The 24,559-nt window shown below is 40.0% G+C and overlaps 1 protein-coding gene across 1 annotated transcript; it reads left to right on the top strand.

Moving 5' to 3' along the window:
- The first annotated feature begins 7,759 nt into the window (after positions 1–7,759).
- On the top strand, positions 7,760–22,086 carry HRH1 (histamine receptor H1). Its single transcript, XM_008506230.2, has 2 exons — positions 7,760–7,928; positions 20,573–22,086. Exon 2 carries the CDS (start codon positions 20,677–20,679, stop codon positions 22,084–22,086), a length of 1,410 nt encoding a protein of 469 aa, XP_008504452.1. The 5' UTR covers positions 7,760–7,928; positions 20,573–20,676.
- The last annotated feature ends 2,473 nt before the right edge of the window (positions 22,087–24,559 follow it).

Below are 24,559 nucleotides of genomic sequence, written 5' to 3'. Positions count from 1 at the left end.
AACAATCAGCAAGGAGGATTACATACATTAAGACTTGGTGTGGAAGCAAGGATGTAAATAGCATCTATGCTGCTAATTAGACTAATGTAAAGGCAACACTTAGTTGTTATGCATCAGAAATACCAGAACAAAAAAACCAAAAACCAGTGGGAAACAGCACTCTGAAGTCAAGCACAGCATTTTCCAGCAGAGCCAACCTTTAGTAGCATAAAAGCAGAGATGCAAATTACTTCCTGCTAATATGCTGCAAGAGTCCTTACCAGAAGCATTACCAAGAAGGATCTATGTGTGTGGGTGACTGAACAAACAAATACAAACAACAGAAAACCCCAAACACCCACCACCACCTATTGCTGTTTGCTTTCTTGACTAAAACTACAAAAAGAAACAAACTGGCACACTCTGAAAAAAAAAACACCAAAACTCATCTCTACTACACAAACATCAACTGTGTGTACATGTGGGTGTAAGTGCACACATACAGAAAAATGACAGCATTTTCATTAGGGAATACTGACTTTAATTGTGTCAGAAAATTGAATTTTGCTGAATTGATCTATCATTAATCATAGATGTGATTTTTAGTTCTGGATTATGTTCCTTAATGACAGAAAATATGAAGGGTGTGGAAGTAAGTTTTTTTGCTTTTCAACCAGATATTGGGTCCTTACACTTCATATTCCTAAATGTCCCATGTGGCAAAGTTCAGAATGAGTTAAGAGACACCAGAGAAACGAATGATGTTGAAATTTTGTTCAGCCTTTCCAAACTGGCTTGTTCTGTGAATCAATCATGACAAGAGACCATCATGATTTGCAAGCTGAGTGTTTCCTGACTCACAGGTACCCCCAAACCATACAGAGAGATTTAAACCACCACTTGAAATAGTGAGCTCATGATTAAAGTATGGTTTTGAGCACCACACTGTTAAAAAGGTAACCACACAGATAAGGCAAACAACTGCACACACACATATTGTGTGTTTTTCAGTTTCTACTTCTCTCCATCAGATTAAGATTTACTAAAACTTCTTTGCTTCCTCAGTCCAATATAATTTGAGTATAATTTTATTCCAATGGCCAAAATCCATCTTTTCATAAACTTATTAGGTCCCTTCCAACCTGGGCTGTTTGATGATTCTATGAATACAAATATTAATAGAAATTTGCAAAACATTAATATAAATGATACAAATATTCATAAAATATTGCATCCACAGTGACACTCCCTTGGCATTATTCATAAGGCTAAAATGTGACAGTTTCATTAAATATATACACTGCCATAATATTTATATTCTTTGGTATTAAAAAAATGTTAAAAGCCAAATATTTCCAGGCCACCTACCTCTTACCTTCTTCCCCATCCCCAATACAACCCCTTCATTGACTAAGGAGGCATCATGGAATGTTTCAGGACCATTTCTGATGTTTTGCACTGTAATACCTTTTGTTAAGTGTCTGAACCAACCAACCAAGATTACACATTACCCACTCCTACTTGCAGAGGATTGTACTGACAGACTGGGGTGTAGTGTCTCAGCTCCACTATCCACTAGGGGTTAGGCTGACCTGGTACTGGGAATGAGCAGACTTTTCTGTCTTTAGTAGGCTCTGGGTGTCTGAGAGCCTTCCTGCTGGAGGGCTGCACAGAACTTTTGCCTGTCAGCACACTGCTTCCTCCCCTGGTCCAACATTGAAGGAGCTTTCAAACATCAGCACTACCTTTATCTTTTTGGGGTTTTTTCCTGGTTTATGGCTGACACATATTCTAGCCTCGTGACACAATACAGCCCTTTCTAGGACTAGAAGCCCCTGTCTTATCTAGATTGTTTTATCTTTGCTACTTAGTTTCTCTAACAACTTTGTTATATCCTGTTCCAGAATAAATCATCTACTGTAAGCATAAAGGAACACAATGTATTTATAAAATAGAACTAATTTCCCTCTTTATCACTACAAGTACCCGTCACTGTCTGCAAGACAAAAACCAGGCAGTTTCACAGTCACAGCAGCCAAGTTCTCTAATGTCCTGTGAAGATGACTATTCTGAGATTTCCAGGGAAATTTTACCACACTGCAGACCTTTAAGTGTAATTTCCAACAACATCTCTAGGAAATTTAGGTTAACTTTCAGCTACAAATGTGCTTGACCTATAGCCAAAAAACTGAGCACCCAAAGTGACAAGGAGGATAATGACCTATACTCAAAGATTCCCTAGATGTGTGTAGCATGTTAAACCTACAATAGGAATTCTGTACTTCCATCTCAGTGCTCTGCTTCTCAGAACCTAAGACTGCCCCAAAATAAATACTAATTAATTATAGCTGGATCAGCAAAGAGATTGGCCTTAATTCTAGCTATCTGCTGTATTTTATTCCCCAGTTGTGCAGGAGAATGTTATAGGCACAATGGGACTATTCCAAAGTCAAGCAATAGGCACAGCACTTCTCATAGCACCCAGAGGTGTAAAAGCAGAGTGATGGTCAGCAGGCGAAGCCAGCTGCTCCTCTCACATAGGGGCATCATACCTGTATTACCTGCTCACATAGGAAATAATAGAAAAACTGTTCTTTCTTAAGTATTCCACATTTATATAACAATTCATTGCTCCACAGATACCAAAGAAACCTCCAAAGAAGGGAGGTAACACTTAACAGCTGAAGAATCTACAGAGAGAGCAGTGATCTGCCCAATGTCAAAAACCAGGACAAACAGGAAAATTTGGGGTCAGTCCATAACTTTTGGATCTCAATACAGAGTTTTTGGTCTACCCAGCATATTAGACTTAACGTGCCTGTTTCATTTGCCCTCAGCCATGAGCTGGGTGGATCCAGGGACATTCATGGAGAAGCATTTGTAACTCCAAGGGAAGCAGCACAAATGTGACTGAAACTCATGTCTCCTGCTTCAGGTAGGTGATTGCCTAGAAATGTTCTTATGATGATGTATTACACCTCAGCCTTTGCTGTGCAGAAGATGTCTGATTAGAGACTAGGGAACACAGCCTTCATTTTACTCTTCCACTCCCAAGATAGCAACTCAGTATTTTTCCTCTACGGACAGATATTTTATTGTGCCTGGTCAGGAATAGTCACAGATTGAACCAATGGATTCCTTGGCCAAGGTTGTGCTCGTGTCTTTCCACTTCAAGCTCAGTGTCAGGGTTTAACACTGGCAATTAAGCCAAGTACCAGATGCTCTCTATTAATCTCTCTCTCCTCCCTGATAAAGAAAGGAGAGAGAATAAGGGAGAGACTGATGGGTTGGAAACTAAAGTACACAACTTTAATGAAACAGTAATGATAAATAGGAAAAATTACTAAATCTATACAAATATACAGGAAAATGGAAACCACATTCCTCCCCCCTATCACCCCAGTAACTCTCACCTCAGCCCCGAGGCTGCAGGGCAGCCCTGGGAAAGTCCAGGCTGGAATCCTGGGGTCAGGAGCAGTGGGGAGCTGGAGGCAGGAACACACAGATATGGGCTGGGATGGATCAGGAGCACAGGCAGAGGAAGGGATGGAATCCTCCCAGGATGCCGGGTGAAGGAAGGGAAGCAGGAAAGGCAGGAAGGGCAGGAAGCTGGAAGCAGGAAATCTGGCTTGGCCCTCGTGATCCCTCAAATTTATCCTGAGTATGAGGTGTATGGGATGGAATCCTCTGTTTGGTCAGTTCTGGCATCTATCTTGTCTGTTCCTCCCCAAAGGAGGCTGCAGGTGGGGCCTCTTTATTCCTTCTGGAGGGTAAAAGTTTTCCTCAGAGCTGAGCAGTGTCCTTGGCTCTGCACACCAGTCTCTAGCAGTAACTATAAACATCAAGTGTTATCAGTCCTAGAAGCACACACTGTCTGAGAAACTTGCTGTTCATTTCAGCAAGTGCAGCTGCTTACAAGAGACTGAGCTAAAAGCAAAGGTACAAGACAGAAAATCACCTTTATCCTGGCGCAAACCAGGACACTCAGCCACATGGATATAAAGAATTAGCAATGCCTTTTAGCTATAGCTTCAATATTTTTGGCTCAAATTTTTTCTTCCAAGAAAAAAATGCTAAAATACACAGAGTAAAATTAGAGCTCTGGTCAACAACTGGAATTAAGTCCCTTCACCTACATACTAGTCCATATTTTGTTTCAAACAATAAGACATGAATATCATCCCAACAAAAAGAGATGAATATTATCCCAACAAAGTGAGCAGAAACCTTTCCACCCTTAAAAGAAGAGTCAGGTTTAGGTTCTTAATCTCAGAAGGAATAAATCATGATAGAGCTGAAAAGGTTCAGGAAAACAAGCATATTGCAAAGTGCACATATCACCACCATGGCTGATTTTGTTAACAATGTTTTCAAAAAGCAGAGGGAGGACAGGGGTTGGTGGGTGGGTGAATGTTTGTACAGGTACTTCAGTAGGTCCCGAGGCAGGAATCCTGGAATTTAATTTCAACACCAAACTGATAGTGACAGCTTTTTACAGCTTCCCTGTCCATAGTCCACTCCTGCCAATCAAAGGATGAAGAAGAAAACACCTGCTCTGCAGCTAAGGTGAGGAGGAAGAGTCTCTCCATCTGGCTAATCATCAGGTCAAGAGGACAATGGTTCCCAAGCAAATTTATTCACCAGAAGCCAGGAAGAACCCATTGTCTGATGGCACAACAAGGTGCAGAGAATGCTTTACAGCTGCTTAAACATGTTAAGAAAACCCAGAATACCTGGGAGAGTTATCAGGTTACACACCTAGTGTCTCCCCATAATCACATTCTCTCATCTGGAAATGTCTTCATCCTAACACCTCTTCCTTAAACTCTTGTGACCTGTGCTATTTTCACTTTTTACCTGCTCCTGCACAAATGCATCTGATCATCCTTTATGTTAGTCATATCTCAGAGCTCTAAGTGTAGGGGTTACACAGGGAAACATTTATATTGATTAAAAAGACACGACCTTACTCTTGGGAACAGCTGGTCTTCTGTTTCTACTTCATGTAATTATATACATCTTGAAGCAATTTTCTCTTTACTGTAGAAAAGAAAGATTTTTACTAGAGTGATGTACCTCAGAGATGGTCAAAACCTTCAGGATTTAGAATTCAGATCAGTGTATTCAAAGAATGTATTTTGCAACAGAACATTGACAGAGCCTTTGCAACATTGATATATTTCTCTAAAAAACTTAGAATTTTGTCTTCTAGAGCATGTTATAAATACTTTTTAAATTCAGTTACAAACCAAACTGAAGCTGAGAGTAGGCTACAAAACACCACTGACCTTTATATTTAATTATTACCTCCCTTGGATATGTGGGGAAAGTTATGCACAAATCAGCTAACTGAGTTTTCTGTACACAGGGGTGATCCATGGCAGGGCAGAGAATAAAAAGCCCCATTTCCTGGCTACTACACTTCATTTGAACAGAACACAGTGGATCTTCTCCAGAATTTTACCTATAGTCAAGTCAGCTCAGCTGTTGTTGCATTTTAGAGACAGGGAAACTCCACATTGTCTAAATCAGTGGTGAATGAGTAACTTCAGCTATGTGACAGGTGTTAGATTTTATTACTTGTTCATTACTTTTCTTCAGACATTACTAGCTTGCTGAAAGCTATAGTAGCCAATAAATGACTGACAGAATAGCAACAAGTTAGTGACAGAAGTTTGACCATCCTTACAAGACAGATTTTTAACTATCAGAATGATTTTTGTCATTATCCAAAGAAACCCTTTCACCTCAAATAGCAATTCCAGTAGCAATTCAGTACAAGAATTATTAACAAAAATGTTCTGATGTAATATTACTTGAAACATAACAAAAAGACTTCTGAATTGTAGCATGATCACTTGCACTGCATGTGTACCTATGATGTGAGAACTTAATAAAACAAGCAGCAGCAAAAATGTGAGGGATAGTAGAAAGCTTCTGAAAACCAGACAGCTGACAGTAATTTCAAATACTTGCTGATAGCTGAAGAGTGCTTAAGGCCAAAAGAATCCATATGAGAAAAACTGTAAGAAAATACAGAAAAACAATTGTCCAACACCAGCTCTAGCCATCTGTCACACAGCAGGCTGACTGATGGCTTGCAGATTTACTCCTATGTGTGGGCAGATTAGTTTCTTTGGTCATTATTTATGATAAAGCTGAACCTGCTTTAAGCTACAGTGAAAATGCAATTTCCCAATTGCTTGCAGTGCTCTGAAGCCCAATGATTTGCAGAATTAAACCCAAGAATAATGGCCATGCAGTCATTTAACTAATTACTTTAAATAGAATTTGTAACAAACATGGACAGCCACTTGTGGTATTATTATCCCGTTGCTCACTTTTCCCCAGTGAAAACAGTGGTGAAAATCAGTAACAGCCTGTTTCACAAATCACAATCTATTTAACTTCTTTGAAGTTGTATCAAAGTTTGTTTGAAAGGCTATCTCTGAGAATTATTTGACAGAGTAATATGAGTTGGAAGTTTATAACAGCAAGAAGCTTGACCAGCCTGCCAAGTTTCAAATGAATTTGGTACAAAGACGTTTGTGGGGAGAGAGAAACATCTCACAGCAGCACTGGTTTAAGGCTTCCAGTCCAACTCTGGCTTTGCCTGCAGAAAACATTGTTTTGGGTGGAAGAGGGCCAGAGGAGATTAAGCACAAAGAGCAGTTGCAGCTTGGTGTTATATGAAAGGGATAAAACATTTCTGAATTACAGTGCTTTTCCAAATGTGATATTTGCACATCTCAAATAGGTCAAAACAAACATTTGCCAGTCTGTCCCACAGGAAGAGAAGACACTTGCACAGAATTGCTCTCCCCACTCATAGGACCCAACGTCTACATGAGAAGGTGACTGAAACAAGACATCTGTTAAGAAACTTCTTATATTATGATTGTAGTGGGAAGTTAACACTTTAAGAGCAGAAAGATTGCCTTAGCATCAAGGAAGTGTTTTACTATCTATCTTCTTCACTGACAAGAGGTGAACATTTTGGCAAAGGATATCATTCTAGATTGAGTGCAGAACATGGGCATTTCCCTCTACTTTCCTGTTAGCTCATGGCGGGATGGTATTGTGCAAAGTTTACAATATCTTTCAGTTTTACAGACAAAATGCTTACTAAGTGACTAACAATGCTGTTTGCAAAAACATCATTGCACAAATTTTTTATTACTCACATAGAGCAAAATATTCCCTTTGAATCCATGTAGAGTTTTGTGCAACATCTTTGTAAGCACTTTTAGAAGCAAGGGAAAAATAAACATGATTTTAAAGACAAATTGCTAAGTTAGTTGCTTTCCTCTGGAAAATAACAATCCCTGTGTGCATGTTTAATACAGAGCAGATGTACTGATAATAATGAAGTCATTTTAAATACCCAGTTTAGCGAAGATACCCAATAATGAGTTCTACATTTGACTTTTTCCAGGCCTTAAAACTATTTTTGTGAGACGGCTCCACTAAAATAAACTACCACATACCAAGCTACTTCAGAACAAATGCTTGCTCTCAGACCCAGATCCAGGCTAATCACACGCCGAGTTTCATTCATCATCCTCCTCAGGTTCCCAGTGTTACCTCCGACGAATAGATCCCCTAAGGGATGCCTTCAGGAGGTCCCCCGCTGCGGGTGGATGTAATCCTTACTTCCACAGCTTCTCAGCACACGAGGGTCCCATCCCTCCAGCAGCAGCCAAGGCGTGGGCCCCGTTCGGGGGGCGGTGGCTGTAGTGGCCCCTCCTTGGTGCAGCTCCCGCTCGGGTCCGCCCCCTCCCTGCTCCGGCACCTTACACCCGAGGAAGGGCGAAAGTAGCTCCGCAGGAGAGCGGAGTTGGGGCCAGCCCAGCACCAGCGGGACGGGACATCCCGTCCCATTCCTGTCCAGACGAAGGACGCAGACACCGAGCGAGGAAGGAGGAGAGGAGCGGCGGGAAGCGTGGCCGGTGAGTGAAGGGGACGGCGGCTCCGGGAATGCGGGAGCGGGGCAGAAGGGGCGGCGGGAGGGCTGCGAGTCCTCGCACTTCCATCCCGGCATTGTCAGAGAGTGTCAGTGCGGAGCAGAGGGGAGGAGAACTGAGGGAGAATGAATCAACGCGCTTCAACTTTAACAACTCTTGCTAAGCGTTCATTAAGAGCACTTTGCAGAGGTCTGATGCTCCTTACGCAGCTCCTCCCGGCTGCGGGGCGGAGCGGCGGGAGCCGCGGGGTCCGGCACCAAGAGAGTCCCGGGACGCAGGCACAGAGCTCCCACGGAGCCCATCCCAGTAAAAAAAAGTGGACTGGGGCCGTGGAAGAAGCTTAACCAGCTCTCGTCCCCAGAGGAGGGGTGCGAGTTGCAGTCCCGGGCTGCAGGGCTCGTCCGGGATGTGTCCGGGTCGGGGAAGAAGGGAAAGAGGTTGGTGAAGTCCGGCGGGTCGGTCACACGGAGCGGGCACACGCGTTACCTAGATGGAGAGGGTTAGGGCCAGCCTCTGTCTACCTGCAAAATATCTGTGTCCTTAGTTTAAGCATCTTTCTTTTGACCAATGCTAGGGAGCCATAGGGTACAGCTGAGAAAAGGAGGGATGGAGGGAGGGTTTTTTATGCCCTGGTTTAAGGAAGAAAGAGTGACAAATCGGAAGAACGAGCTGCCTGAACGGTAACCCTCGTCCCTTCCTGAAGACAGTCAGGCTTTGGCAGCTGGGAGAAAATCCTGGATGCCTCCTTTTCCATACAGATCTTGTGGCATTTCTCAAATGCATAGGGTCATTAAGAATCATGGAATTATTAAGGTTGGGTAAGACCTCTAAGATCATCAAGCCCATCACATCCAAAGGGAGGTAATGGGAATGGGGTCTAGTAGGGCCATAGCCTGCTCCAGTCCTGTATTCCTGATGTAGCCTTCCCAGTCTTGCCTTTGCAGACACTGAGCAGCAATGATGGAGAAAGAATCAGTCTTCTTGGATAAGCTGTTTCTGAGCTGTTTGCTGGCCAAGCATCATTCTCTCTAGCTATAAGAGACCTTGTGCTTCACTACTTCATCTTGGCTGTCTATTTCAGCAAGCAAAACTAAAGCTGTCTGGAAAAAGGTAGGAGGTTGTTTAAGTCAGATATATGTAAAGTCAGATATATATAAAACCAACCCAGGGGAGACTTTGGACATTCAAGGGGTTGTTGCCAAAATGTGAAGGAATTCATCATATTGCTACTGGAAGGTTACCAGGTGATTAAATAGGCTCCTAACTGTATTCCAAGAGACAGAAAAAAGAAAAAAAAAAAGCAAAAAAAAAAAGCTTTTTACATTAATTTATCTAAATGAACTGAAACCAAGCTTTTACATAATAGTAAAAGGAGACAGTAAATCTTCTCACACCTGCTGGGATTTCTAAACTTGTTTTTGTGATGAAGATTTTCCTACAGTTTAAAAGTACCAGAAGTTCACTTGGGTTGAAATTCAAGTTCCTATTGGTAAATCCCCAAAGTAATTTTGTAATGATCAGCACTTCAGTAGCTCCTGGGGGACCAAGGGGAGGGAGATTCACAATATTAATCTGATTTTCTTTGATCCTAAAGAAGGGTGCAATCTGGCTTATAAAGTGTTAAAAACACTACTCTGTGGTCTTATTTTTTATAATAGATCCTAGTGAAGTATTAGGAAGACCTTTGCTATTATTAATTGCAATATTACTGTGAGCATGAACTAATTTGTGCTTATCCTGACCAGCCACTAACTCTGGGGCAAGAGGATTTCTAAGATCTTTCCCTCTTTTGAAGAATAGCATTTTTGGGTTCTTCAAGATCTCCACTAAGAGCTAGAGAAAAGAGAGGACATCTTGAGGGATGTGAATATGAACTTGAGAGATCCATCTTTGTTGAAGCTGAATTACTTCTGTTGTAAAACAGGTTTACTCCCCATCTAGCATTTCCTCAGCATTTGGAGGAGTTATTGACTCTATGTGCTCATCAGGCTTCATGAGTGGTTAATTTATTCTCAATTAGACACAGAAACTTCCTTTATCCAAACCCAGTTCTTGCTGTTGGAAACCATTAAATCACATAGTAAATAGCAGATGTAGTGTTGGGGTATGCAACCTCAACATTTAAAGGACTAATGACTCCTGTTTGCACACTGGTTTTTTGGGGTTTTTTTTTTTGCTAGTGATCCCAAGTAGTGACTCACCAAGTCACTTGGAAAGAAACAGTCAGATCTCAAGAGCTGAATGCCTGGTTAGGTTATATTTTAAAAAGTTAAGAGAGTTAACTGTATTTCAGATGCAGAAAGATCAAAACCAGCTAGTTTTACATTTTGACATGGGTTAGAGTAAGTAGTAACAAAGGGTGGAATCCAAACTCTGAGGATTTGATTGCTATCTCGTATGAAAGGTGTCCTGTATTAGTGAGCTGGATTAATGAACTCCAAGAACAGATCCCCAGAGGAAGAGGGAAGATAAGAGTCCTCCAGAACTCCACTACTTAATGACAATAGCACGTAAATACTGGTTTGTTGAGAGATCACACTGATAACAAACTCAGATGCTGTGGGTGATGTTCAAGCTAGCAGGGAAAATTAATACCCTATCTGGAAGCCTTAGGACTTCAGCCATGATGGGTTCTCCCCCAATCTCTGGGCAAAAAAATCCATATATGGGAAATACTCCCACAGAAACAACACTGTCTTTTTATCATGGAAAAACTGACATTGAGAATGACTTAAACCAGAAAGCTGAGCCTCTGGAAGGAGAGTTCAGTATAAGCCTGAGCTGATTTTGAAGGCCAGAAAATTCTTTGGAATGTGTCCATCTTCTGTTAGTTCTTTTGGTTTTACAAGTCATAAAATTTAGGCTCAGTGTTCAGCCAGCCAGAGGGGAAAAAAAAAAAGTTATCCCCTGATAATTTCAGGTTAAAATTTTGATTTGAAAAATATATTTCTTCAGAAAAAAAAAAAAGCAAGTATATGTCACTGTACAGTAGTATCTAGAAAATTGTTGAAATGAGTAGTTGATTATAGTGCTGAACATATACACATCAACAACAACTTAAACTTAGGAAGGGTCAGTATTAGTAAGTCAAAATGAAGGTCCATCAGCAGAGGACAGCAGCATTGTACAGCTGGGAGGGTGGGGTGAGACAGGGCTCTAGAATAAAACAGAAACACTCCTGTCCAGGAGGTTTCTAAGTCTCACTTCATGCAACCAGCACTTGAAAGCTATTGAAGCTGTAGTTTCAGATTACCCTAGTTTAGGTGATCCTACTGGAAGTTAAAACATTACATTTAAGATGTCTGCCTACTAATGTTAACTCTGCTAAGAGCACTGAATATAAAACCACCTTCTTTCTGCTCTAGGTCTGTTCGTCAGCATGCATTGCAGCTGTCAGTGACACACATTCATTAACAGTAACCATTAAAAGAAAAACCCAAACACAACAGCTTTCAAGTTCAAGTGGCTAGAACTACAATATAGTTTTGTTGAGGACTGTCTAGATATTCTTCATTTTAAACTCTAATACAAAGAAAAGAGTGTAGCTGCTTTCTTAGGATGAGTAGATTCTAGTGATAATCTAGCTGTATATAGCTAAATGTTGCTGCCAGATTAGATGACATTTTTAGGATGCTTGTTGGATAATTGTTCATGAGCTTTATTCACTGAGTCAAAGGAGATGGATCTAATAATATCAATGCACTAGAAGAAATCCAATTCATTATAGTATCAAATGTAATTTGATGGTTTTAATTTTTATATGTTACTCCTGGAATTCACTGTTCCATTTGTGGGCTTCTACCCCCCCTTCTTTTCAGCAAAGCAGCTAAAATTTCCATTTGTTGGTGTGGTTTGTCTTCGTCTGGGGCTTTTGTGGTCATACTTTTTTTTTCCCCTCAAGTGTTTTCAGAAATAACCTAAACCTGACAAGTGTTAAACTGTATTCCTGTAAATGAAGGCTCTCTGGATTATGAATCACATCCAGCCATTTTTCTTAAATAATTAGTGTTTCCCTAGCCAGTGTTCTGTCAGTAGTTCAATGCCAGCAGATTTTGAATATTTTTTCCTGATACTTTTCATGTAGCTCTCATATTAATCATACAGACAACCTATTAAGTTCCCCCCTCCTCAGAAGAAAGGGCTGAGGGAGGATCAGGAAAGACCTGGTGAAGTTCAGGGAAGCTGAAAGTAGAGGACTTAAAGAGGAAAACATTATGGATTTGGAACAGAGCAGGATGTATTGAAATGCACAGGAAAATACAACTTTCTTGTACTCTTCCTTTGTTTTCCCTGCCTGATTTCAGTGATTGATTTATGTCTCCAGGAGTTAGAGAACACTGTTGAATATGCATCAGCACTGGAACAATGAAAATTCAGCTAAGCAGAATATGATCTGGAGCATACAAATGCCAGTGTAGAGAGAGCAGAGATGCTCTGTCCTTCATTATGTATGGAGGAATAATGCTCCCAGACAGTCAATTTTCAAACGTCCAAAAAAATAATGTTAAGAACCTAGAACAATGTCATGGATTTATAGAAGCTGTATAAACCTGCAGAACTCTGTAATTCACCTGGACAAGAGATGCTATGCAATGAAATTGGTACCATAAGTGCACCAGGGAAAAATTCTGAAGGGACGCAGGGACAAAGAGTATGTGAAATCTGAGATATTAGGGTAAAGATTTTATGGATAAGAGCATAGTCAGAGTAAAATGTCATGCCACAAACAGGAGCCCTTCTTTAGAGGAAATAATATTAAACATTATCTTTCCTCTTCACTACTAATCACCAACCTTTGAGTAGTTATGTGATATTTTAGGAGAGTCTTTCAGCTCATAGCCATTCTACACCAAAGTTCACAGCACTGAATTTGGTTTTGGTGTTTAGCTTTCTATCTCAGCATGACCTCTTCATATTTAAATTATTACTTAACATCAATATGTATGCTCATCTGTGCAAATTAATTAGGCCATGCTTTAGTTTTATGCTCATACAATTAAGTGTTACCATTGCCATTATCTTCTGCTGATACAAGGATTTCTCTACACAGTAAAGCATTTCAGATGCACATCAAGCTTTAATTTTGGGGTGTATACCTTGTATAGCAAAGGTCTTTTGAGCAAATACTTAATATTTAGCTATATATTGTATAATATTTCTGTCCTTAGACAAACACGTTTGTATTTTGGATTCAGTTTCCATTTTTGACACATTGCCACTGTCCCAAGAACATGCTTTCCAGTCACCACTTTCTTAGGTTTAGTGAGGTTTTTTTATGTATCCTGTAAACAATACCTAGCACATACCTCTGGCTTCTCATATTCTCAGCATCATATATGAACCAGATGGTAAAAGTCTAGGAAGATCAAATACTTAAATGTATTAAAAAAAAAAAAAAAAAGGCAGAAAACAGAGACACAGGTGCACATAGCAAATACCAAAACCAGAATGAGCTTTTCCCCAGGACAGACTCTCTCTCAAGGAAAAGAGCTTGGATGCTGCTCTGGATATTTTAGTGACAGTCTTCACTCAAGAGCTGGCCTTTACAGCACGAGTTTGTTTTGAAGCCAACCTCTTGTTTGGCAGTGCCCAACAACAGAAACTTCAAGGCTGGATGGAAGGATGCAAAGTCAGTATCAGCTACAGTTAAATAACTGGGTTGTATTAGGTTTGTTTCATTGGATTTATTTTACAAGGTGTTTCTCCCTATAGGTAAGCCATAAGCCAGTAGTAAACCATGCTTTTCATGCCAAATGGCTTCAAATCAGTATCCTTGTGGCTGAAGTTACAAACATGTCAAACTTTGAATTGCTTGAGAGTGAAGCTGCATTTGTACCCTGCAATCCTAAGCTTCCATATTTTAGAGAAATAAGTTGCTTTTGACAGGTTATACAAATTTGTCTATTTCTAGTTTGATGTTTATTGATAAAAACATGTAATTTAGCTTCTCAGTTAAGTTGGAAAGTGACTGAGCACCCTGCCATGCCAGAGAAGTGCACTGGTTAATTCTGGGACTGAATCCTCCAGGTATGAGCAGCACAGCATGCTGTTTTCAAGTGGAAAGGGGTATGAGCTCAGCAAAGGTACACTGCTGTAGTATCCCAGACAGAACTGTCTACAGAGCTATTTTGGGTTGGTTTGAGGTTTTTCAGTGGCAAAGTTTTATATTAATGACATAGCTTCTTTTAAAGGATGTCTGAGAAATCTGTCAGTGGGAAAGTGAGCACGTTTGTTCTCACTGCACAAGACAGAAAGCTGAGTTTTCCTTCCCTACCTCTCTCCCCAGAAATTTAACAGCAACTCATACAATTAGGAGTTGCCCAGGGATATCAGACTGCAAATGAAGTGGAAGCTTAGAGGTGGGATCCAGTACAGTATATTCTTAATCCAAGGAAGAGAAGAGCACACCAGTAAGTGGGAGGAATGCCAGAGGAGACAGCTGTTCCTGGGAGAGACAAGGCTTCCCCCAAGCAGACACACAGCAGCACCCTCCTCATGATCTGAGCTCAGGCAGTGCAGTGGGGACTCAGATTCAAGTCCTCAACCTCCTCACAAAATTTAATGCTTGCTACAAAAAGCTAAGGACACATTACTGCAACAAAGCTTGCAACACATTACTGTATTGCATGATGTTATTCATGCTAAAAACTTCATTTCAGAAGGCTGTGGAGGACTAAGCTTTTTGCTGGTAGATAGCTAGAACTGGAGATAATGTCATTCCTGCTAAAACCAGGACCCCCAGCCAAATAAAAGCAGAAAGATAAACAATCAGAAAAATTTGTGTTGACAGCAGCATACAGACTGCCAATCTGATTGATGCATGTGGCTGTAGAAGTAACTGCTGTGATTCTGGAAAAACTAAAACTTGAAAATATCAAGTGTCATCAAGTCAAGCACCATTTACAAGCCCCAAATGAACTTGCATTTACATTTTCAAATTTTTATAGAATTATGCCTCACTTGAGGAAACTGGATGTAGTATTTCCTCAGTCAAATAAAAGCAGAAGTATTTACTGGTAACCATGACAGTCTGTATCCTAATATCTAGATTAAAAAAAAAATAAATTAGCACTAGCACAGTAGAACCACTGTACTGAAAGGAAACATTTTTACACAAGCAAGTTACAAATTTGGTATATCATACAGTTATAATCATAAATATTTCTTTTTTCCTTGAAGGATTTGGCAAAGTTACTTAAAAACTTCAAGTTCCCTTCACAATAAACTCTGAATTCTGTCTTTCCGTTGTTCATAAGATCTGCTTGCTATGCTTAGAATATCACCATCCAAGTTCAAGTAGTAAGGATAAAGTTGGTGTCACAGCCCAGGCCACAGCTGTGCAATTTAGCTCCTGTATAAGAGGGCAGAAGTGACCACCTTGCTCTACTCCCTTTGCAATAAATACTGCAGTTAAGTTGTTCCTCACTTACCCTTCTGAGCACACTGACATTCAGAACAAATGCCCCTTCCCAGGGCATCCAGCTCCTGCAGTCAGTGTGCAGAGCACCAGTCCAACAACTCAGACAGCAACTCTGCAGCCCTGCCTTTAAAGTACATTTCAGCACATCTGCACTAATGTCCATCTGCTACATTAGTTCTGGCCTCATCTTCTCCCAAGACAGCATATACATCAAAACCCACTGAAAATTCCCTGCCAACAAATGCAGGAATACAAGTTTATGCAAAACTAGATAGCCAGATGTCCAAATATGTTAGTAAAGTGGTTTTTCACACAAAGGAGTTGTAATATAAATAAAGAATGAAAGTAATGACAGGTCAATCTGGGTTGTGTTTTCATAAAGGAGAAGATTAACTTATAACTATCCTTAAGATAGGTATGTGGGGGGGAAGAGGAAAATTTAAGAAGTTTTACAAAACTTGACTGGTTAGACTAAAGCTTCATTCAGAGACCATTTTCATTTCAGACTACCTGGAAAAGACAACTCAAGCATGTGTGGAATCTAGTCTGTTTTTTGATAGTGATAGACACTTTCTGAAAACAAACCCTGGTCCTTCCTGAACTAAGGCACTGGGTCATTTGAATGGCAACAGTAGACAGCTTATCAAGGTGGTTTTCATTAGCTGTTTATCAAAATTATTCCTTTAATCTTGGCAGGCATTGCCTAAGGGTTGCTTTCTTACCGAGAATAAGCAAATCTTGAGAAGAAAATTAATCAAACCTCTAATGTGTTAATACTTTCAACACCAAATGAATGTTTTTTTAAAATACACCAGAAACAAATAGATTTCTTATTTCTTATGTGTATGTTACGGGTTATCTGAAATCAGATCTTACCTTCTGCTTTGAACATACTCTGATGAACAAGAATTTTGTTTTAGCCTGTGCTTTTCCTGATGTAGCTTTAAAACCTATCCATAAGAGATTCAGCATCTGTTTCTAGAAACCTACTCCCACTTAGTCAGGACTTAATAGGTTGCACCTGCACTAATGAGTCAGTGAGGCAGCCACTTAGCATCTCCCAGTAGATTCCTGAGCTTTGGAAGAATTATCACTGTGATACAATAACAAACAAATCACAACTGCTTATTTCCCTTGTAGAAAAGCCTGTTACAGGCACTAAAAACTAAAGAAAGTATTTCATGGTGAGGTCAGGGCTTAGAAATCCCAAAGAACAATCCAAGACCTTAGGCTGATTGTTTTCTTTAAAATCTGTTCTTTATTAGTGAGCTTTGGCTGAGTGTAATGACACTTAAACCATCCAAGTATTAGAACACATCTATTCAGTACTGTAACTGTTCCTTTATTTGGAACTGAGTTATAGGTAAGGAGTTAAACCTCCTCAACAGGGGTACCTGTCCCACAGACTGTCTACAGCCACTACAAAATGGTGTGTGCCTCAGCGAGGAGCAAGAAGCTGTTAATGCAGAGCCCAGTGCTCTCCTGATTATGAACTGCTGATGATATTTGGTACCATCACTACTAATGATGATGGGAGGAAGTTTAAGGAAAAAAAATGGTAAATTCAGTATTCCCTAGAGCACAGAGCAGGTGATGGGTGAGCTTTATGATATGAAGCAAGGCTCATTATTTTCTAGTTAAGTTTCACTGGGCAAAATTTTGTAGCAAACCTGCTCATTCTAGCTCAGAGTGGCAATGGTGCAGCAGTGTGATGTAAGCTTAGTGGCCCAGACTGTGATACAAGGGCCAGAGCTCCAAACACAGCAGCATTAGGGGGCATTGACCTGTAACATTTCTGCAACAATGAAAGATTTCTATATTCCATTTTGTGTGCAGTCACCTTATCTTAGCAGAAGCTCACTGTTTTCTCTTCTACTGGCCTGCTGGCCTCTGTAGGGGAGAGAGATGTAGGACCTCTGCAACTTTCTCCTTATCAAAAGGGACATGGATGGGTGCAAGATGCACAAAGGCTCCTGTGTTGGAAGCCTTCTTATGGGCCCTTAGAAGACTGAAGAAAGCCACCAGTTTCTCTTTCCTATACACATAAGGATGTGGGATTGCAGGTATGGTGCCAAATGCCAATCACAACTTACTGTTAAGGAGAATTCTGCATGATCTGAAAGATCTGGAGCAGAAACAGCAGCAGTGGATCATACAAAGGCAACAGTGAATTTCTGCTCTATTCTAAACACTTTGTGGCCAACTCAGCTCCTTGGTACATCTTTATAATGGATTCAGAGATACCATTTGGACTCAAATAAAACTAGACAGGTAGTAAATATGTGCTGAGTACACAACTTCCCTGCTGAAGGCACCTCTTAGAGTGCATTCATCAGCACACTCCAAAACATGAATTGCCCAGAGCCCCACAATACTGTTCCTGGTGGGATAATAGTCACAAAGTCAGGGTTGTTAAAGTTCATGCCTATGTGAAAACCAGAAATTGTTCAATAGGGAAAATGTGGTGTTGCTGTAAACTTCAATATCCTCATCCTGCCTCAAGATCTACTTCCTTTAGACTAGAGCAAAAGGTTCTTACAAACCCATTTAATTTTGTAGATGTTTGTTAGTGTGTATAGTCCCACTCCAGCCATACCCTGTAATGGGTACTTCTTACAATGGAAGATGTCATAAGGTCCAAGCCAGACCAAGCTGCTTGCACTGCAATAAAGTTAAAAAAATATATAAATATTCTAAATCAACACTGCTTGTCTGCAGTGTCTGGATGAATGCAGACACAAAGTGTAGATGGAAAAAAAAACAACAGAGTGGTCAGGACAGTGTTTGGAGAGCAAAGCAGCCTTGGCTGGTTTTAGAACTAACATGACTGTGTGATGTTTAGCAGACCATTTTTGACCTGTTCCTTAATTTCACTTTTAAATTTAATAGTACAAGGACAGCTCTCTATGACACAGAAAAGAGAAAATCCATCCGGTACTATTAACCATTCAAATGACAATAAGACAGAATTACTACAACTCTGGAGTATATATACACATCAGCATGTGTATTTTTAAAACAGAAAATGCATTACCCTGATTTTTTTCTGTTCTTAGCTTTCCCAAAGATTTACATCTCATGCCATCTTTCTTGGATTTTTATAGCCTGGACAAGCTCTTCCAAAACAAAATGAAAAGCTTTGTCATCTAATAAAAGACATTTTAGTTCCAGCCTGTGCTGGAAAACTAGACCTTTGTGCCTTTTTTTTGGAGCAAATATACTGCAGATCAAGTTCTGCAGGCTACTTCCTAAATCCTACCCTATCTCACTGCACCAGTGCTAACAAGAAAGCCTGAGGAGCAGTCAACACCATTTACTGTATTCTGCTCTATGTTTTATTCTATAAATAACTGAGGAGAGCTGTCTAGCCAGATACCTTCCCTTGCTGTTACTCTTTTTGTTGGAGACTCAGTCACCTTCTCTCCCTTTATTTTGCCAGAAATCTGAATGAAAATATGTGGGGGTGAAGATCAATCATTTCTTTATGAGGTCTCTGAAGCAATTAACATAACTTCTTGACTTGGCCATGCCCCCCATACTTAACTCCAGCAGAGATTACAGTGGATAGCTGGGGAAATAAAGGCATTGACAGACTGGGATATAACCATTTCCCAGCACCAGGCACGTTTAAGATCCATGGAGTAATCTGTGTTTTCATTCTCAAACAGGAGATTCTTGAGACCACTCTGATCTTCTGACATCTGTGACTTGCTGCCACTGAAAAAGTACACAGAACCCAAAGACTGTACAGAGCACAGAACTGCAGAGTGCAGCTCACACTGTAGCTATCTCCTCTGCCTATGGATGCCACTGCCACCATGCACACCTCTTCTTTAGTGATACCAGGCATTTGTAAGTAGAGCTTAAGGAAGACGGAATTTGACCTCTTGTAAGAAAGCAAACATTTTAGCTTCAACCCAGATGACTGGAATAAGAAAGAGAGAAGTTGACTGTGAAATACTGAATTAATGAGTTACTGAATTTTACTATGAAATGTTGAATTATCTATTGCATTGTGTTGCTTTGACCATGTTTAGAATAACAAGAAGTCCCATACAGATCTGTCAGTGTTAGTTGTGTAAATACTTTGAGCTGATACCTCTACAGTCTCAGTTTCCTTCCACATTACTGTGAGAGATTTACCAGAACACAAACTCAGACAAGCACTACAGGAGAAAAAGGGCAGAAAATACCTATCCCCTTCACAGACATTTTCCTTGTACATCCCAGAGATAGAATTCATCAACTGATCATATACTCCAAGACTTAAAAGATATTAATTTTTTTTACATTCTAATTTGGATAATTCATGAAGTTAGAAGTTGGGGGGCAGAAGATAGCAAAGAGAGTATCAAATAGAATTTCTAGATAATGGAATAGCTTATCTACTCAACTTTGGAAAGGTTCTTTTCTTACCCCTACATTCCCTTTCTTCCTTTACCCTTTCATTGACAATACTTAAGTTACTATGCTTGTGTTACAAAATATATTTTACAGCCAAAGGCTATGATTTCTAAAATATAACCTCTCTGGTCACAAGTGTGCACCTCTAGTTGTTTCCTGATGCAGAACAAGTCCACTATAAACCTACACACCACTGTGTCTGTACAAATGAAATCTGCCACTCTTTGATAAGACCTGCAAAATAGTCTGTACTGGCTAGAAGACAAGCCTGGCTGGAATATCTTGTCAGTTGCCATTTTATGCTACCCCTATTATTGGTGGATAATTAAACCCAACTGCTGTATTCTTAAAGTATTAGAAGTAATTTGGGAACTATCACTGCTTTTTAAAAAACTATTTAGTATAATGTATGCTAATTAGATTTTTATTAACAAGTGGTTTGGCAATAAGTGGTTTGGCAATAAGTAGTGGTTTTAAAGTGGTTTGGCAATAAGTAGTTTATGTTATGGTTCATGATCAGCTGTTAATGACATACAAGAATTTCAAACAGCAATGACTGAAATCCCCAGGTTCTGGGGGCAGAACTACATGAAGTCCCATGAAACACCACTCTGGGTTGGTTCATGGAGCTTGTTCCAGCTCTTTTCATAGAACATATCTTAAATTACCCATCTGTAGAATGTTGTGAAAATTACTTATTTAGGAAAGTCCTAAAAAGGGGAAAAGCTAAGATCAAGCACAGATTAGTTTCAGTGTTTTATTTTAGTGCTACAGTGATTGAGCATATTTCTTTTCTTTTTTATAGGTCAAAGCAATCTGGCACATTTTCATCCAGGAGTGTAAACCAAGACAGAACTTCCAAGACCTGGACATCTTCTTGGATTTTTATTCTGAGTTCTTGTGCACAAGATGTCAGGAAACACAACAGAAAGCTCAACTACCCCTCACCCAGCTCTAGGTGTGCTACTGGGAAGCATTTCACTGACCACTATTGTCATGAACATCTTAGTACTGTATGCTGTGAAAACTGAAAAGAAACTGCAAACAGTTGGCAATTTGTACATTGTCAGCCTCTCTGTTGCAGATCTTATTGTTGGTGCAGCTGTTATGCCCCTGAATGTTGTTTATCTCCTAAATCAGAAGTGGACTCTGGGTTTACCAGCCTGTTCATTCTGGCTGTCAATGGATTATGTGGCCAGTACTGCATCCATTTTCAACCTCTTCATATTGTGCGTTGACCGGTACCGTTCAGTTCAGCAACCACTGAAATATCTCAAGTACAGAACCAAAATGAGAGCACTGCTAATGATTTTAGGGGCTTGGCTACTCTCTTTCATGTGGGTCATCCCAATTCTAGGCTGGCACGTTTTTGCTAATAATGGGAATAGGACAGTAGACAGTAATACATGTGAGACTGAATTCTATGGTGTCACCTGGTTTAAAGTGCTGACAGCCATTGTCAATTTCTACCTCCCCTCTCTCATGATGTTGTGGCTCTACTATAAAATATTCAGAGCTGTTCGAAAACACTGTCAGCACCGAGACCTGATGGATGGATCACACCACTCTTTCTCAGGAAAAAACAGCATACACCATCCTAAGACAAAGGATGAGGAAAAGATCTGCCTCCAGAAGCAAATCTTAGATGAGAATGCTCCTCCCAAAGAGAAGCAAGGCTCCCCTCAGCTCAAAAATAGGGAGGCAGAGCTTCATTTCAGTAATCCTGACAAATCTTCAAATTGCAAGAGCAATAGGAAAGTCTCTCTCTGTTTTCCTCTCACCACTGCCCAGTCTGAGCCAGGCCTGGATAAAGCAGGACAGAAGTGTGTGTGTGTACCAAAAGAGAACAAAAATGAAGAGGAGCCTTGCTCACAAGACAGTGATGTAAGTGATGCATCAGACAACCATACTTTCACAGAGGAGGTATCCAGTAGAGTGCTTCCCAATCCCAACCCTGCAAGAGCCTGCAGTCCTCAGGGAAAGACCGGGAAGCGGGATTTCAGAGGGCTGGGCTGCCTGAGGAAAACCTGGCAGAGTCTGCATTCCCATTCCAAAAGGCAAACTCAAGGACTGCACAGGAGCAGGGAAAGGAAAGCAGCTAAGCAGCTGGGGGTCATAATGGCAGCCTTTATGTTCTGCTGGATTCCCTATTTTGTATTATTTATGGTAATAGCTTTCCATGGCCATAAACAATACTTGAGCTGGCGCATGTTCACTATCTGGCTTGGCTATGTGAACTCCACCTTAAATCCATTCCTCTATCCTCTTTGTAACCAGAATTTCAAAAAGACATTCAAAAAGATCCTTCACATTCCCTGATGCTGGTCTTGGTTTTTTGAACCAAAAAGCAGCTCAAGAGTTCAACCAAGCAAACAGTTTCAAGCAACATATTCCAGTTTCAAAGACTAACAACGTGGATAATTAGAAGACTGCAAAATTCTAATTTATAAACCAGTGCCAGTAAAAGTGGGAAGGATGTGTTTTACAGCTTTAACACATTGGAAGATGTTTCAGATCAGGAATCTGAAAAACTCAGAGGCAATCTCAGAACTGGGTTGTACACATTTTACAATTCAAGATAGCCTATTTCATTGTGTAGAACCAAAAATGGAGAACTTCAGTGCTTATAAATTATTCAACTATAGAAAAGGAAGAAATAGAGGAAGGTTTCTGCGATTGGTTATATATCTTTCTCTTTCAACTTACTCCATTAAACACAGGAACACATTGCTCATGAAGAGAGATCAACAAGAGGAAGTACTTTGCATGGTCAAAAAGAAATGTCAACTGTTTTCAAGAAATCTCCCATATTTATTTATAGCTTCCCCCAAATCATAAACCTTTTTGAAATGTATGTAACTTACTGTAACCTTGACATTGTGCTTGCTTCATTTATTTCTGTACATGTTAACTTCACAAAAAAAAAAAAAAAAAAAAAAAGGCATTTTTATATCCTGGAAGTTTTGCTAAGACTTTTCACACTCAGCATACTCTCACTGTCTACTCAGGAAGTGTGTGCTGTTGTTTCACATACAGAATATAGTTGGTTATAGACTACACATATTTTCTTCTTCCTACAAGTTGGTGAGTAACATTAGTGTGCAGTGGCAATACCAGTCCTCATCCATAGGTCCTTCTAACAGGCAAACTTTTCCTACTATAATAAGGCAAACTCATGAGCAACAACTCAAGCTTGCAAAACGGAAAATAAAATACATGAAGTATGTTTACCTTTCCTATTGTTTATATTTTATTTTATAAATCATGCTGTAAGTGCTGTAAAATATTTCAGGAGAAACACACAATAGTGAAGTACTTCAGGATGGAAAGCATGTCAGGAAGACAGCGAAGTACAGTATACAAGCCAAAGGTGGGCTGGCTTTGATGTTACAGCCTCACCCACAACTTGGCTGACAAGCATCTGTAAAAACAGCTTTATCTGGGAAACCTGGAGGCAGCCTCAGCAGAGAAGTTTGAAGCTAAGGATCACTCTACCAACTTTGGGTGCTCACTTGTTCAGCTGTTGATTTAACAACAAATTTAACAGGTTCCTAGGTACTAATTCTCAAAACCAGACATGCCCTGTTACACAACAGGAATCAATCTCCTCTTCCTGTCTGTGGTCAGGTATAGATTTTTTTTTCCCAAAGGAATAAAGTTTTCAGCAAACAAGTACAGAGGGGCATATATCTCAGTTTACCATTAGGAAGCTTACAACTTCAAACAACAATCACACAGAAATAAATAAAAGGTACACAGACTGAGGAGTAGGGAGAATTGAGGCAGAAGAGATCTCAGGACCTGTGTTACCTGCATATCTCAAGACCATGTACCACCTTCTTTGTGGGACCCCAGCACAGCATTCATTCCAGTTCTTCTGCTGTGGAAGTAAGTGAGAGAAACATTTTGAGCAGCCACTCAAAGTGGAGTATATTAGTTTTAAGAAATCCTAGAACCAGATAACTTGAACAGCTAAAGTAATATTTGCATGCAGTGGTGAGTTTATGTAAATCTCCTCCATACATTTTGTGAAGGATAATTAGAGGCATCCTAAAGGTTCAATGTAGACAGATTGTCCTCCCATTCATTTTGTGCTGATCAATTTACCCCTTCCTGAATGTTTAGCTTCTGATATTGCTTAGCTTAACAACAGACTTCTGATGGAACTGGAGCTTCTGCAACTGAGTATGTCAAGAACTTGATGGGGAGAGCTGATGGGAAGTTCTGTGTAATATCTTTATTGCATCAGAAGTGAAAATAGTAGTTCAATGGTTGGAGGAGAAATTGAGTTCTGTGTTCATAATTAATGATCTTAAGCTACACAGAGTCCCTCTGTGCCACATGCCTATTTTGTAAAGTGACTGTGACAAGACTTACAGTAACAATATAACACAAGATATTTGCATGATGATCATAATTTTGGATATAGTACACTAATTAAATGCTGAGTATTACTGCCAGTTTTATCTCTCTGAATTAAACACCTGAATGTCAGTAGCTGTATTTAAAGTATTCAGTATTACATGAAGTCCTAATATTGCTGCATCTTAAAAAGCTGGAAAAAATCTATTAAAGGAATAAACTTAAAGTCAGTCTGTTTCAGTGTGTCATACAGGGTTCAGAGATTAGTTGAGTTTGGTCTCAAGTAGCACACAGAAAAAAGTGCAATTAGGGAACTGAAATCTAGGAGAGGAAAAGGCAAAATACAGAGAGAATATAGAAGCAGCAAAATTCTTTCCAAAATGCAGACAAGTTTTTCAGTGCAGGAACAATATCTGCACAAGTAGGAAAA

This window comes from Calypte anna, chromosome 12 (genome assembly GCF_003957555.1).
Source record: "Calypte anna isolate BGI_N300 chromosome 12, bCalAnn1_v1.p, whole genome shotgun sequence".
Taxonomy (NCBI): Eukaryota; Metazoa; Chordata; class Aves; order Apodiformes; family Trochilidae; genus Calypte; species Calypte anna.
The sequence above is the reverse complement of the archived record's forward strand: the minus strand, read 5'-3'. Positions and strand labels throughout refer to the sequence as shown.